The sequence below is a fragment of the Lissotriton helveticus genome, chromosome 8 (genome assembly GCF_964261635.1).
Source record: "Lissotriton helveticus chromosome 8, aLisHel1.1, whole genome shotgun sequence".
In the NCBI taxonomy this organism is placed as follows: domain Eukaryota; kingdom Metazoa; phylum Chordata; class Amphibia; order Caudata; family Salamandridae; genus Lissotriton; species Lissotriton helveticus.
The window spans coordinates 422,583,487-422,600,775 of NC_136069.1; the positions used below are offsets into that span (position 1 = coordinate 422,583,487).

The 17,289-nt window shown below is 45.0% G+C and overlaps 1 protein-coding gene across 1 annotated transcript in view; it reads right to left on the minus strand.

Moving 5' to 3' along the window:
• The window catches only part of VWA8 (von Willebrand factor A domain containing 8), a 1,418,144-nt gene that overhangs the window by 457,607 nt on the left and 943,248 nt on the right, over positions 1-17,289 (minus strand). The window contains exon 36 of the mRNA XM_078657276.1: positions 1,788-1,869. Coding sequence (XP_078513402.1) covers positions 1,788-1,869 — 82 coding nt within the window. The remainder of the gene's footprint in view (positions 1-1,787; positions 1,870-17,289) is intronic.

Sequence of the window (17,289 nt, forward strand, 5' to 3'; positions counted from 1 at the left end):
AAATGTTTTGTACTTGTAAAATACCGTTTTGATGTGTACAAAATCCTTTTAACGAGTAAGAGAAGGCTTTTTAATTTGCAGAAGGGTTTTGGGACTTACTATGATTGGAAATAGGAGGAGGCATGAAAATGGACATTCCTCTATTAGTTTCGAGTCCCCATGGTATATATCTAGGCTTTGCTACCATAACTGCAGGTGAGACCCATTGGTCATGTGTCATCATCCAGCATGGGGTAGTATTTGCTTTGCAAAGAAGCTGAGCGCGACCTTTCTCTGCCCAGTCTTAATGGGAGCATTCCCCAATGTCATTCCTGACAGGATGCTTTTATTTTTAATTTTTAAATAGTGCCTGTCCTTTTAACGGCCAGCAGTTGTTTTAAAAAGGTTTTCCCGCCAGGAATACAAAGGCAGTGGTGCAGATCTGCTGTTCCCTGCAGGTTTCCATTTGTGCATTTGCAGACGGTCACAGGATGCCACAAAATGCCTCCAGGCTCATTAATACCCGTGAGGCAGGAGGTTTTCCAGCCGCCTCCCAATCCACATTTTGCAACGTAACTGATTGATACCTCACAAAACCTTGCTGCATAATTTGCACCCAATACTTGCTCCCTCCCCCATGATACACCGGGTCCCATGAGTTGGGGGTTCCATATTTGAGGAAGGTTCTGGTACTGACTAATGCAGAAACCTTGCCAGCTGGGCAGTGGTGTAGAGTGGGCGGGGCCAAAGGCATGGATGCCCCAGGCGCAATATTCTTAGTGGCGCAAAATGTTAAAATTTTTTAATTTTCTTAAAATATATAAAATGTGCTTGGGAGTAAAGATCTCAATACTGGACTGGTGGAAGGAACCCAGGAAGTAGTCACGGTCCTCCCTGGGCACTGGAACCCAGGCTAGCCAGCTGCAACCGGGCACATATTATGCAATGGTAAATGTAGGTTGGGCTACGAATATGGCTGTGGCAGTGGCAGTGGCTTTGCACTGTAAGATGGCATTGCCAATATGGCGAAGAGCCACAAATCCTCTTCTAGCTACTCACAAATAGTAAACATGCTGTGCCCCATAGTCACTGACCCTGCCCCCTCCACCCACCCCAAATGTGCACCTAAGAAGAGCGGGTGTGCATAGCACAGTGAGTGTGGGAAGCGACGGGAAAAAACGCATTTCGCAGGGTGTGCATATTAACAGATTTTTTCACATGGAAACAAAACTACAAGTGAAAAAAGTTGCAATTGTACATCCACCCTCCCCTGTGGCTGCAGGGACTGGATCTTCATTCAATGCACATTCATACAGAACAGACACGACTACGCCATGAGAACTACCACCGGTGTAGTGTCCCCTGCCACACGCCTGTCCCTTTGGTAAATCACAAAAAGAAATAAACAAATGTATGCAAATCATAGGCTTAGGCAATGCAAGAGTGGTTTCATCAATGTATGAGCATCCTGTCTCAATATGCATATGCAGAACATGGTCATACAACCATGCCATTTTTTTTCTAAAATCACAGCTGCTCCGTCCACCTGTCCCATGGTCCAGTGATCTAACTGTGAAATGTGTCATAAGATGATACGAGTTACTGTCAAATCACGTGCACTGGGACAGTCTCCAAAGTGTCAGATTCAACCCACAAAGAAATATAGCGAGTGGTTCACTGCACAAGAACACACATTGCGTCAAATATCAGAACATCAAACCCCATCTGGAAAATACGAGGAAAAGAGTTACCCTGTAGAAATGCGTTTTGTTTCAATAATTCGTGTCACACATTCCCACGGCTCTTACCTTGGGACTGGAATATATTTCACTTTCTTTGAGTTAAAATCTGTCACTTCCAGGTATCCGGCTGTGAGTGGGGGTGTCACGTCTGCAAATGAATGAAAGCAAATTAAGATACATTTCCATAAGTCATCAAACATTTGTAAACCCAACAACCTCGCCCTAAATCAACAGTACTAGTGTCAAAAGTTGTAAAAAAGGGGAGATCACAATGTCAGTGCTCATTGTTCAGGAGTGAGAGCTGAAAGCACACTATTAGACCCAACAACACTGCTCCTTCCTGCTTGAACCTGTCACTTCCAGGTGTTGAGTTCTGCTGTGGTCCTTCAAAATACTGTAGTGCTTGTGTGTGATTTAAGTGTCTGTGTGTGATTTAAGTGTTTGTTTGTGCATGTGATATTGCATTTAAAACCCATCGCAGTCCAGGCAGCCCTGGCTGCTGCCCCCCTTCTGACACATAATTCTGTCGTCCTTCAAGGGTGACAGGCCCAACAAAAGGGGTGACTAGCAAAATGCAGAATGTGCAACATGCAACTCTCCATTTCGTATCTGAATCTGTTAATCTTTTGCTGACAGGTGTTGGTTCTGCCGTAAGCACATGGGGCCTTAAATGAGGTTCAAGTGTTTATGCATGTAATCTTTGTACACAAATTAAAAACTAGGACAAGTCAAGTCTTCAATTCCCATCTTTGACGGCTTTGCACCTCCCTGGACTCTGATGTTCATCAGGCTCCACAGGCTAAAGCACAGGGATGTTCACAGGTACAGGAGTGTTCCCACTTGCACCTTGACATAAAATGTGCCTTTAGAAGGTATGTTTCCTGCAGCCAGGCAGCAGAACCTTCTTAAATGAGCAAACATGGATTAAAACCATCATTCAGTTACATTTTATTGGAAGGCACTATGATACCCGATTTGCAACTTGCAGGTAATTCAGTTTGAATAGTGCATTGGTGTGGTCATATCTGTATCAACTATAATGTTTAATCCAATCTGGGATTATTAAACAAAGTCTAAACTCAACTGAGTGCTTAAGAGAACCAAAGGCAAAAGAAAAGGAACATACCTAATAGTCAGGATGGCGAAGGAAGGTTAACCTCTCGGGTGAGGCCACACTTGTCTGCGAAAAGCTCTTCTAGCACTTTATCCTTTTAGTTGGGGTAACAAGGATATCATTTGGGGGTTTAGGATCAGGAGGTTAGCTGGATCCGATTTTTTTGGGGGATGGAGAACTTTGATTCAAAGATCCAGAGCTGGTGGTCGATCTTTTAAGAGGCTAAACTTTGGAATTCCCTTCCGATGTCTATGAGAGGACTCCGGAATCATTTGACCTTCCAAAAGGCTCTAAAGACCTGGCTCTTTCGGGTGTAACTGTCTGTGTTTGTTAGAGTGGTATTTGGCATCTGTTCCTTGGGTAGTGCTGGGAAGCCCCGTTGCTGGGGCAGCTTTGCGCTGTATAAATCGATAAATAATAATAAATAATAATTCTGAGAAACAATAGGCAAGCACAGAGTGGAAATAAGGGACTGAGAAGCTGAGTAAAAAGGAAACATGGACCACCATGTTGTGTTTCTGTGATGAAAGCATTTGGGTATATTTCACCCAACAGCATGTACATTGTGCAGGGACTCGGTACACTGCTGAAAAATATGAGCGGGGAAGCCTGGTAATGTTACTCATATTCACCCAGGGGTCTTCACTAATAATTCACTGGTTTTGCCCTGTTTCACCCACACATAAAAAACAAATACATTACTGCACTGCAGGCAGTGACTTTGTAAAGAGGTGTGTTGAGCTCTACCCTGAATCTCGAAATCTAAAATGCTGTTCCGGGGTGCGTGGTGGTAGCCTCTTGCAGAGTTTCAATGACGGAAGGGTCAAGAAGCTGCCAGTGAAGCCTACTTGCCTCTGCTGAATATCGCTCATGTGACTGGACAGTGCAGCTAAGGGCCGACCTAGGAGATATCCAGAAGACCAGTAATAAAATGATGATGAAATGATTACGCACTTGTATAGCGCACGAATACCCGTAGGTATCTCGGCGCTTGTACGAATACCGCGGAGGAACCCTTCCTGGCCTTTCCCTGTGAGGAGCCCACTCCTGGGCACCCCCAAGGTGAAGCCAGGCATCCTCAGCGTTGTGGGGGCCGTTGTGGAGATTAAGCAAGCTATTGCCCAGAGGTGCAGAGTGGGACTCATGATTAGAATAGGCACCGAGGCGAGAATTATCAGGTCCGAGGAAATTGAGCCCGAGACCCGCCGAGGCGGGAATTGAACCCTGGTCCCGGCCAGACTACTGCATCAGGGTCTGCCGCTCTAACCATTGAGCCACACTTCTCTACTAACTAGACATTTCTCCTGAATATCCATTTGTACTTCTCAACTGTGCTTTGGGAGAACAGAAGACCCCGTGGACGAATGCAGTTAGTGCTGCAGCAGAATAATAAAAAAAACAGTGGGAACTGGATATTTTCTTTCAGACTAAAGCTAGGTTGTGTGGAGCCCATCTGCAACTGGAACCCCATGGACTGGTGCCCGAGGAATACGTCCTACAAATTTGGAGACTTTTTACATCAAGGCTCCTGAATTATTGGACTTTAAACAAAAGTAGTAGTCTATTGAGGAACGGTACAAGATGTCAAGATTACCCAAAAATGCAACCTCGGTGGTTTCACCTTTGCATTTTTTACATGAGGAGCTGATAAATGCAACATCTGAGGCTACAGCGTGCCTGCTCTCAAACTTGACCAACGTTGTGGAGTCTTTCTCAGCCACAGCTTCAAGCATTGCCCCACTGAAGATTTCCAACTACTAGAAAAGCTTCCAGAAGGTTAAACGTTTGAAGGGGACGAAACACCAAATTTTACTTGACGGCTATGGTCCATTACAAGAGAGATTTAAAAGTTGTCGAGGTACTAAATAAACAAACTATGGACTTCTGGTTTACTATTTTTTTTAGTGGCTTTTGCAATAACAATTGATGCATCCAATTTTATTCATATCTGTGACATTTTACTCTTTCTATTTTGATCCATTGACTACCTTAGAATAGAAACTGTTAGTTATTTACTTCTGAACAGTATTGTTGTTTGGGGAAACTGCACGTCCCATATGCATTTCTCCAAGGAAAGCATTTCTGCCTCAACCAAGGTCCTAAGGGTGTAACAGGGATTTCCCCAAAAACGAGTTTACCTTTTAGGATACGATTATTCACTCACACTTATATCGCGACTGTGTTCTATTTCTGCCATAGTTTAATAATCAGATTTTCTACAGGCCTCAAAAGTGATTTAAGAAGTGATTTAAGAGTTTACAGATGTGATCTTGTTGTCAACAATAAAACAGGAAACACGTTCTGCTGATGACCTTCATGGCTGGCAAGCAGTAGCGGCTGGCAGGGAATGGGGTGAAGGGGCGGAAGGCAGTGGGGGGATGGGGACAGGAGGGGATGACAAAATACCCCCTAAAAATGCCACTTACCTCCTCACCGCCGCAGTTTCTCCCCCGTCGTGTCTCTGCTTTTCCTGCGAGTCCCGGAAGCAGGAACCACCCAGGCTCCCCTCAGCCAATCACAAAGCTGCAATGCAGTGTTGTAATTGGTCTGAGTGCCGTAGTTCGGCGCTCAGACGGGGACTAGGAGCCTGGGCATGTTCTCCACCCAGGCTGTAATGCAGCCTGGGTGGAGAACATGCAAAGTGCAAATGACGGTTTGGCCGGCCCAAGACAGCCGGCCAAACATTGATGCGCACTTGGAGTGTGCAAACGACTCCTCCCCCTGTGCCACCAGCCACGGCCCTACCTAACCCAGCCCCGAACCTACAGAAAATAAAATGATAATAATGACGTTATTATAATTTTATTTTTCCTGCTCTGAGAGCAGTGATGCAACGCTCCTCCACCTTACAGGAGAAGCCTCCCCTGCTGGCCAGCCCAACAAATGCGGAATCTAGACTCAGACAGCTTGGCTGTTATGTGTTCAGATGGTGGACGGAACATATGTCCCAAAGCCCCCACTGTCCTTCCATGCTACCACCACAGCCTGGATGCCATAGAACCTGAGGAGTAATCCCACAGGCAGCCTTGGCAGGGAAGAGGCACAGCGGTGCTGGGGTTTGGGGTTTGGACCTCGGTGGAGGCATTGCCTCAGCTCAGGGGGAAATAGGGAACTAGGACCCTTTGACACTAGATTAAATAATAAAAAATGTATGCGCAAATTGTGTCGTCCATCCAATTTAACATGACATTTTGCAGTGAAAGACTGTGGGATTGTCATCAGAGTAACAATCACTGTCATATTTAGTGCTACATTCTCTCTATGCAAATTTCCTAGGTTACTTCATGCAAAGTTCCTGAGATTTATTTATTCCTTCTTGCAAAGCATACACAAAAGAGGCGTTTGCAGGCATCCTGGCAACAATATTGGGCTGTCGAATAGCCTAACTGGCCGGTAGATCAGTCTCACAGGCAGCAGTGCCAGGCTAACGGGCAGCTGGGCCTTCTACCAGGCACCTTGGCTAGTCATACAGGGAGCTAAGCCCGACTACTGGGCAGGCAGCTCAGACTAACAGGCAGCCAAACTAGTCTAATAAGCAAGCAGGTAGTCAGGCCAATCTAGCTGGCAACCGAGTCAGTCTAAATACTGACATGATATGTGAAGCCAATTCTTGGTAATGGTGCACAGTTCTTACAATTTACTTTCTAAGAAGTTATATTAGACTTTAAAGGAGAATGTTTGTGTTGGATGTATGAGATTGCAATGAAAGGCCTGTAAAACATGACGGCACCACCAGAATAGGCCAGGCCTGAATTTATTTAGCCTAACTTAATTGCTAAGTTTGGAAACATATGACAATTTATAAAAAGTTACTGCCTTGGCTTAATATTATACGTCAAGTTTCGCGGAAAAAACATTTCTGAGACTGGAACAGTTTAAAAGAAGGAAAGCGGTGGGAATAGTATATCATTTTTCACATTCTTTCTCCTGCTAGCTCTTCTGACGTACGCAGATATATTTTTAGAACCAGAAGGTTAAAAGCCACAAAAGAAAAGCAGCCACTTAAGATGTAAAAAAAAGAAAGAAGCTGAAAATAACAGAGTTTTGCAAGTGCAGTCAAAGAGAGAATGTATAAAATTGGCTACCACGGCTATATGTTGATTTATATATTGCTTCTTAATGAAAAACATATCAGGGTCACTGGAACAATGGATGCAAATATTTGCGAACCCTCTCCCCCCACTACTCATTAACCAGAACTCTATATTCACCTACTGCACACTTAAACAACCAACACACCTGCAAATGATTGAAACACGAAGTAGGGCCTTTCTGGGTTTAAGTTTCTAGGTTCTGGACGGACAGAATACAACATTGAAAACTAGATGCTGTTCAGGAAGCCAAGCTTTTCAATCTTACTTACAACTGAACGTCGCTCAGAAAAGGAGAAGTGTGGCTCAATGGTTAGAGCGGCAGACCCTGATGCAGAGGTCTAGCCCGGGACCACGGTTCAATTCTCGCCTCGGCGGGTCTTGGGCTCAATTTCCTCGGACCTGATAATTCTCGCCTCGGTGCCTATTCTAATCATGGGTCCCACTCTGCAACTCAGGGCAATACCTTGCTTAATCTCCACAAGCCCCCCAACAACGCTAGGGTGCCTGGCTTCACCTTGGGGGTGCCCAGGAGTGGGCACCTCACAGGGAAAAGCCAGGAAGGGTTCCACAGCGGTATGAGTGCAGCGCCGAGATACAGGCCCGGTTCTAGAGGGTGGGCCGGGTGGGCCAGGCCCACCCAAACATCAGCCTGGCCCACCCAAACATGATGTGAGCCGTTTTTTTACCCCCATCAGTGTTCGGGCTGGCTCTCCTGATCCGATTCAAGAGGCTGCTGCAGCCTCTGCGCAGCCCAGCACAGATTATCGCGGCCCATTGTCACATATAAATGACAATGGGCCAAACCCAGCAGTCACAGCATGTGGTGGGAGCTCCTGCCCTGGCCTTAGGGCGGAGGTCTTCAAACTGTGGGTCAGTGGCGGCAGTCCTAGGAGGGCGCAAATGCCTCTTTAAGTACTGAAGAATGAAGATGGCCTGGAAGAGCAACTTTTTTTTTTTGAATTACTAGGCTGTCTTCATTTAAAGCCAACAGCTTTGCTAAAAACAACACAATATTTGATAAGTATTTTGTTGTATTTACACGTTCAGCAACTGCACTTAAAATAATGCTCACGCCTACAAGTGAGTAATGAGGTGTTAAATAAATGCACATTAAACTAATTGATGGGACACGCACATCATGAAACTTGGTTAATGTGATCCCCGAAGATGTCTGTATGAGAACAGTCACAAAATTGAATCCAGGATTGTGCAGTGCATAATAGTGACATGTGTATTTATATAGTTTTGCGGTCCCAGCATGTAACAGAAAGCAATGTGAATATGTAGGGCATTATTCTAAAATTGTAATAAACACTTTATAACATAGGTTGCCACACAATGATTATGTGATCAGGGCCAATGGAATTATGTGGAAGGGGAGCACCATAGACAAATTATGCAGTGTAATGCAGCACATTGTTTACTAGTATAAGTTAATTATTTTGACATTTTTTTACTTGGTAGAACTGTCTGGGTAAAGATTTCACCCCATTAGTACCAATTTAACAGCCAAATACAGAAATAAGCTACTGAAAGTTGGCAAGTTATCCTTTGAAAAGGGCTTCCAATGCGCGCAAACACGTCACCATGTTTTGTAGTAACTTTTGATCCATTTGAGCTTCAATTGTTTTTTAAATCTGCATGTTATACTGCATGTGGTGGATTATTTGGCAAATACATAATTATGTGAAAAATGTCACGGATGCAGAATCGCATAATTCCAGCAGCCCTGTATCAGATAAAACAAGTGCTTTCAAAGAATACATAGCAGTAATAGCTAACCAGACTGTACCTATTGCAGGCATTTTTTATGACCATTAAAAGTACACGTTTTAAAACTCAACAACCTTACATTGCCTCTAATTTTTATTTTTATTTTTTGTCATCATGATGCTTCAAGTTATTCCATAAATTAAATCGCATTAGACCCCCCTCCTTGAACTCACACACAGAGGTACCTCCAGGTACCCATTAAAACATCTGGGATGGTTGTTTTTAGCAAAGGGTATGGGAAGTCTTTGCAAAATGGGCACCTCAGTCCCCATACCTCAGCCAAATTGGCCTCTGTTTACATGCAGATGTCCTTTCAGGTGAGTTGAGAGGGTACACGGGAAGAGACCCTGCATTCAGAAGTTTGTGGGTTGAGTGGTGCTGTACTCGGTGGGGATTGAGTGGCGCTCTAGGCATTGCGAGTTGAGTGGTGATGTAGGCGTGCAGGTTGAGTGGTGCTGTAAGCGGTGAGGATTGAGTGACGCTGTAGGCATTGCGGGTTGAGTGGTGATGTAGGCGTTGCAGGTTGAGTGGTGCTGTACGCGGTGGGAATTGAGTGGTGATGTAGGCGTTGGGGGTTGAGTGGTGCTGTAGGAGGTGCATGTTTTCAGCAGGCACACTCCTCCAGCCGTCAGTGCACACTTTCACCAGGCACACACCACTATCCGTCAGTGCACACATCATTTGTTAACGCATCCACAATTAACTATTGTAGCAATCGCAGTATGGCGCACTTTACTTTTAAACATATTCATCTAAAGCGCAGCGTGCCACCATTGCTACAAAAATACATACACATTTTTTTGGCCTACAATTTATAGACTTTTGTTGCAGTTGGTGCTCAAATTTAATTATCCCGAGACCTATTGCATTCTAAATGCTTGTTATCATTATATTGACCATGGAGGCAAGGCAACAATAAAAATGTCCAGATAACTGATGATTACTGATCCTGCTGGAGAGCAATCCTTTGTTGGTAGTTTTGAAATGCAGATAAACTGTATTTTATGTGGATAGCTCAGTGGGTTACTGTCTTTGTCACAGTGATTCTTGTTTTATTTGCAGCTCAGAAGTTACAATCCTAACATAGAACAGTGACCTATGAACTGTCATCAAAGAGCTGCATACAAACCTGAATGGTTTAGTTAGAACTTCACACTTTGTTTGTGTTGCGATATAGTTAGAACTTCCTCAGTCTTTCATTTTTCTAATGTTGCTAAAAAGAGTTAGCTTGGGCAGATATACATTTTTATTAGTATAGCCAACCCACCAACCATTTGGGTATGCTTTAAAGCCTGAGTTTGTGCTTCTCCAGACCATACCCTCTTAGAATATACTGCCCACCAGTATGGATGACATGAGTCCTACACTTTCTAATCCTCATTGGCTTATGCGACATTCCCTATAAACTAATTTACCTACTTGCATCATTCATTATCTCTGTATAATGTGTGTGTGATGTGAAGTACTGTGACACCCTACACTGATATGAGTAGCGCTATACAACAAATGAAATGCATATGAGAGAGGGGCTACAGAGGGATGAAGGGCACTGTTGGAGGGTGGTAGTAATGGTATCTACGGATGAAGAGGTCATTGGTGGGGCGCCAAACAAGACTTTTGCATTAGTGCTAAAGCCGGCCCTGTCATGCCCTTTTGTTTTTTGTTTATTTAATTAGCTGTCAGGTAATGAGTGCACAAAGACTGTTTGGTCGGCCCTCTGGGGCTGCCCAAACTAGTCATGCCCACTCTGTCTTTCTCCATACAGGCTGCATTGGCTGCAATGCAGCCTGCATAGAGAACATGGCCTCCACATAAGGCCCTGGCTGGGCGGTGTCCCGACCAATCGCAACACTGCTTGCAGCGTTGTGATTGGCTTCGGGCAGGGAGCCAGGCTGCCTGCATCTTGGTCCTGCCAGAGGCAGGAGAGCAGGAGCCGAGAAGACGTGGGTCCCAGCCAACGGAAAGGTAAGCTATATTTTTTATTAATAATTATTATTAAATTAAACACCACCCCGCGTGAACCCCCTGCCCCGTCTCCCTTCCCCCGCGAGTCATGCTGGCCGCAAGTGCTGCAGTGGCCCACCCTAATGCACCATTGGCCCACCCAAATAAAAATTCCTGGAGCCGGGCCTGCCGAGATACCCTCATGGGTCGATTCGTGCACTATACAAGTACTACTACATTTACAAGGGATAGTGGCTTAACAAGTCCCACTTGTTAACTCACCGGAGTTGCACCTAGGTTAAATCACTGAAGTTGTGTCTTCCGCCCGCGTGCTCTGCTTTACTGGAGCTTGGCCACTAGGGCGGAAGCCTAAGGGCCTGGAGGCAGATTTCCTTTTCAAGGGCAAAATAACAAGACTCACCGGGATTGCACAAATGCCTTGCAATGCTAGCTGTTGTAAGGTTGTGGTGTTTGTGTAGTTTGAACCTGTATCTTGTCCCTCACAGTTGGTGTTTTTGCCATGGGAAGGTGGCACTTTGCTAGGGATATTCAGGATTTCTCTTTTTCCTTTGTTCACGATGCCACCTTCATGTTATTGTGGTACTGTTTACTCACATTTACCAATTACTCTCCCTGCAATATATTCGTGGCTTCTTCTAGGGCTGAGGGCTATCTCCAGCTCGTCCTCGCTCTCGTAAGAGTTCTTCTACTGCAAGAAGCCGGTAAGACTGATTCCATCCATTGATGTGGTTTGACATTGCTCTGCTCCCCATTTCCCAAGTAGTGCACTGATGATGTGCATTTTACTCCTTACAGAATACCTGTACCCAAAGAGTTACCCCCGGCAACGCCCCGCCTACAGTCCAGAACATTCGACTCCCCACTTGTTTTCCTTTCCTGCACCAGTATTTCCTGTTGGACCTTATCGCAATGAGGTTACAGACTAACATCGGAAATCTACGCTGTGACATTTCCCATCTCGCCTGATGAGACCATCACGCCCCATAAGGTTGATCGAAGTAGACTTTCATGACAAGACTTTCAGCGCTCCTATAAAACTCTCAAATAAATGATTGAGTAAATACGTACATATATACTTTATTCACATACATATTATGAGCCAGACTGATGAAAGACAAGCTGCACATTTGAGAACTCAGATATACAATTGGGCCCAAACACATGTATTTTCCTTATTGCACATAGGGGGGGAGGATTGAGTCTGCACCGAATATGGGGCTGCATTGATATACCTTGGCCTACATGAGCAATGTGGTTGAGTGACATGGGTTGGAATGGTACATTTCTCAATAGGGGTCCTAAGGGGCCTTTAGCCGGAAATGCAATTTATTAATTTCTACCCCTAGATTTACATTTAAGTGATTGTTAAAGTTATAATTTAAGTGATTGTTAAAGTTAGCTTCGAAGAAATGTAAGAACATTATTTAAAAAAAGAAACTAAAGCCAAGCAATGCTTAACAAAAGCACCAAACTGTAAATACATATTGTTGTTTTTGCAGTACTGTTTTGTTCATGTTAGTTTATGGTGTATCTCATGTGTATCTCATGAGATGTAATGTGATATCATGTTATGTCACAAGAACTTGTCAAGCACATTTCTACCATTTGGGTGGTTCCATGAGAGCGTGGGAGTCATGGCATTCTTTCAATGTGATTGCTCGACTTGAGTTCAGGATGACTAGCGTCATTGTGTTTGGTTGGTGAAGACAGGGCTGTCCACTGTCATTCCAGAAGTGTTTTCCTACTAGTCTAATAGGAACAATACAATGCAATTGACTTGATAAGACATATATTCCATAAAATATGTTAACCAAGCAAAAGTTATGTACTTTAGTTTGGACTTTTACTACTTGACAATGTAAAATTAAAGGATGCCTACACCGCAAATCAATCAACAGCCTGTCAACATATGTGTAACATTTCCACATCCCTGATATTTGAGGTCTGTATCCAATGATGAAGTAATGCTTAATTAGAAGTTATGGAGACTTTATTCACATATAGGCCTTCAGAGGGGAAGTTGATCGTTAACACATGAAAGGGGTTGTTGGTATAAAAAGGTTCTACAGCAGAATTCAAACTCAGTGAAATTGCCCACACTCTGTGTTCTCTTGAGAAGCATAATAGTGACATGTGATATTTTAACATTCTTGCAAGTAGATGAATACAGGTGGCATTTCTCTACTCATCTTACCCATGCCAGTCTAAAAGAATAAACCCAATTTTGTATATTTTCTTGGAATCTGATGGCATGTGGGAGCAAATGTTTAAATTTAAGACCACAGTGAATTTGAACTCAGTATACCTTTTTTGAAGAAAAGTTTCAAAACCAGGTGATTAACTATATTGATGTAGTTGTTTTGTAAAGAACTAACATATTGGAAATTTTCCCTAAAGAGGTTTACACACTGAATCCACAATTTTCTGAGGGTCACCTAGCCGGAACCCATGTGCTCTTGGGAAGCATTTACGCACCTAACATAGACCAGTCCAGCTTCTCGACCTCATTGTCAGAGATCTTGGCACAACAGACAGGTATCCCATGGATATTGGGGTGAGACTTCAATAACCTCTTAGACGTCCACCTCGATAGGTCACACCCGCCCCTACCCTAGCCCCGGCCCATCTCCATGCTGAGTATAGCACTGTCAGATGCCTGGAGAGCACATAATCCCACCCTTAAACAGTATTCCCATTATTCAGCTCCCACAATTTATTTGTCTGCATTGATCACTTCCTTTTCTATGCCTCTCTACTCACCCAACCCAAGCATTCTGACTACTTTGGACATATAATATCTGACCATGCCGCACACATCAGTGACATGGACTGGCACACACTGTCGACACGGGTTCCCACATGGAGGCTCCCCTGGGAAGTCTTAGATGACCCACTCTTCCGAGACTCCCTGCTTACACATATCAGCCACTACTTTCCTGAGAACCATGCCGCCTTTACCGCAAAAAAATCAGGCTCTTTCAAGGTAGTTACTAGAGGGATCTGCATTCAGAACATAGAGAGGTCCATCGCGAATTTCACCGCAATCTGACCCAGACAGAGGGAGCGTTGGCAGACCTCAAGCAAGGAGCTCCACATGACACTGACACCCACATGGCACTAGGGGAGGCCTAAGACCACCTTGCTGCACTTCTGGAACGCTCCCACTGCTATAACTTTGTGGACTATATGGCCCAGGTGCACTCCTCGGGAGATAAGCAGGGCCGCCTCCTGACGTGGTTGACACAACAGTAAGTCAGCGCTCTCCCTATCATGGAGATAGACCTAGGTAAGCCCCCCTTCTGTACATAAGACATACTTCAAGCACTTCCTAGCTTTTTCTTCACCCTCTACCGGGCATTCCCCCACCAAACACACCTGACAGGAACTGAGACGTAACTGTCGGTTCTCACTCATCTCCACATCACAGAGCTTGAGCGCAAAGAAGTCAATGCCCATGCCATGGTGGAGAAAGTGAGGAAGGCCACCCATGACCGGGCCTCGCATAAAATGCCAGGACTGGATGGACTACTTGCTGGAGTATTATGACTGCTTCTTGCTTCACTTTGCCCCCAAACTATTGGGCATATCCAAAGAGTCCTTTGGCACAGGAACGCTCCCATCATCCCTTCGGAAATTCCTCATTTCTTCCTTGCTGAAGCCCGGCAGAAATCCTGCACACCTGTCCTCCTACAGGCCCATAGCTATACTAGGCACAGACTATAAGATATTGGGCTAGGTACTGGCAGACTGCTGTGTCCAAATACTGCCCAGCAACATCCACCATGATCAGAATGAGTTTGTCCCTAGCCAGAGCACATCTCACAATCTCCGAAACTTTATCTGTGTGATGGACCAGGTTTCTTTGAGATTTCCTTGCACCATGACTCCCATACTTGACTTGGAAAGGGCATTCAACATGTTGTACTGGGACTACCTCTTTCAGGTATTGGCCAGGCTGGGCATCGGTGAACGTCTCCAGAGTACACAGAGTTATTGTGCACCGATCCTGCATCCCAAGTGCGAATTGGCCGCCTCATCTTCGCCTCCTTTACGATTGGCTATGGCACACACCAGGGCTGCCCCCTTCCGCATGACCAGTTTGCCATCACCATGGAGCCCATAGCCATTTGCCTCCTAATGGAGGAGGGAACACTGAGGGAAACATTTGGGAAGGACGACCTATGCAGTATGGCTATATGCAGATGATACACAGTTATATTTTCATGACGTTGGGGCCGATGTCACAAACATACACACCACACACCAGTAGTATGATGCAGCAGCAGGTCAGCAAGTAAACTAGATGAAGTCCTATGCCGGGGCACCTCCCCCAGGACCTCTGACTAAGTGACACCCAAGTGACCTAGGCGGGGTACACAGTGCTGTATCTCGGAATTCAGTTATACTACTTACAGACCGACCTATTTGAGGGCAATGTGAAGTGGGCCCTTAGAGCCCTCAAATCCCTGACCAACCACTGGAAGTGGTTACCCCTAGTAGTCAGAGGTAAAATTGCCCTCTCCAAGATGGTAATCTCTACTATTATTTAGTCACTGTGTAGGTTTACCCGTCAAGATCTTTCTTCTGGGAGTTGGACACAAGGATGGGGGAGCTCTTATAGGCCACCAAATGACATCAAATAGCTCTCTATAAACTTCAGCTATTGATGGATCAGGGCGGGTTGGGAGCCCCCTCCTTTGAAACATACGCCTTAGCGGCTCAGCTCCAGTGGGCGTTGCACTGGTTGGCAAACAGCAACTTATATGAGACCTGTACCGGCGATGGACCCTTACCATTTGATATAATCTGCCAATTTTTGCAGATTTTGGTTTAAATGAGTCGCTCGTGGTCACTGCAAGTCTTGGTAGCCCGCAAGCGCCTTGCCCGGCTACTCCAACCGACGCACCATGTCCTCATATACACCCTTTGATTACTTTGAAAAGCCTACAGCGATTCCCCCAAGTAATTCACCTCAGAGGACCTAGTCCCTGGCATGAACAATCCATTGACAGAATAGGGATTCTATTCCAGGGCCATCACTTCTTAACGTTCAACCACCTGACAGAGGACTATGATATCCACTCCAGCCAATTCATCCTCCATGGCCAACTGTTAGCTACGTCATCTCTTGTGGCTGAGTATTGATGACGAACACCCCCCACATCCCAGCTATCATACACACCCTATACACCATGGATTCTGGGGGCCACCTGATTACTTGGCTTAACAAAGCAGTTAGAGAACATACGGCATTACGACATTGGATGCCCTCTCCACAACTCGGAATGGACACTGGTGCAAGAAGTTGCTCAGACAGTCTCTCGCAATGTCTGATTCAAGAGTTTCCAGCACACAATACTACACAGGGCCCAGTCTCAAGTGCCCTAGGTGCAATTCCAACACTGCCAATTTTCAACACATACTCTAGGTGTGCCCTTTCATGATGCACTACTGGAGTTCCATCCCTCGCCACAGTCACTGAAATCCCTAGTCTGAAAACTTGGGCAGCAACCACCTTTGGGATTTATAGGCAGGATGAAAAACAAGTCATTCGAGCTCGCTTTGCGACGCTCGCTCTGTTTGCACCTCAGCCACCGCCTAGAATACTGTGACACAAGGTGCTCATCCGTTGGGGCGAAGTCGCAAACTTCATCGGCCCATCGAGACGGCCTGGGACACCATGCTAACGCAGTTCAGAGAACTAGTGCGTGTAACCAATCCCCCCTCTTAACATCCCAAGGTTGTGTTACCCGACATTCAGCCTGCGCTGTCAACCTACCAACAACCCAAGGGAATTCAAACCCCTGCTCCCCCTTGCTACTGTGAATCTGGCCTCCCCTTTTCCACCCAAACACCAACCAACCCTGCCACTTCAACATACTGTAAGCCAACCACGCCTGTGCTGCTTTCTGATCCCCCCCAGCACTCCGAAGTTACCATTCCAACAGCACACATATCTCGCACAAGGTCTCCCATTGCTCGAGAGCTCCTCCTGACATTTGCTGCATGGCCCCCAGACATACTCCCGGCCTTGGACAGTACACACTATGCTGTCGTTCCACTGCAGGCAGCATACTCCCACCTTCGACAATGGACTGGGTCTCAAGGATTGTTGTGGTGAACCACAGAGTAACAACAGCCATTCTAATGTTAGTGTTTTGTTGATGCAAAGTGTGCAATGTGAAAACTTTAATCACATTTTTTTTTTTTAAAGGGTAATATAATATGTAATCTCATCTGTAAGAATATTTATGAAATTTGTAATTGCTTCTGTCACATCAAAGGTAAAGTCATAAGCATTGCACTTAGTATACATGGCTGTTGTATGAGATATGGTTTAGGGACATAGCCATAACTTGAGAGTCTCAGTGGTTTTGTGGCTTTAATGTGTAACCATAGCATTACTTAACTGCGGTACTTAAAGAGAATTCATGAGTTTTTCCAAGCATACTAACTAAAGCTAACCATAACTTCACTTTAACCTTCATTTTTCACTACACACACACAGGTTTTATTCTATTTTACTATTCTAGTAAACAGTCAAGGTTAAAGACAAACACTATTGTCAGGTATCTAAGTTGACTAAAGCAATACATCTTTGTGTACTCCTGGGTACTTTACC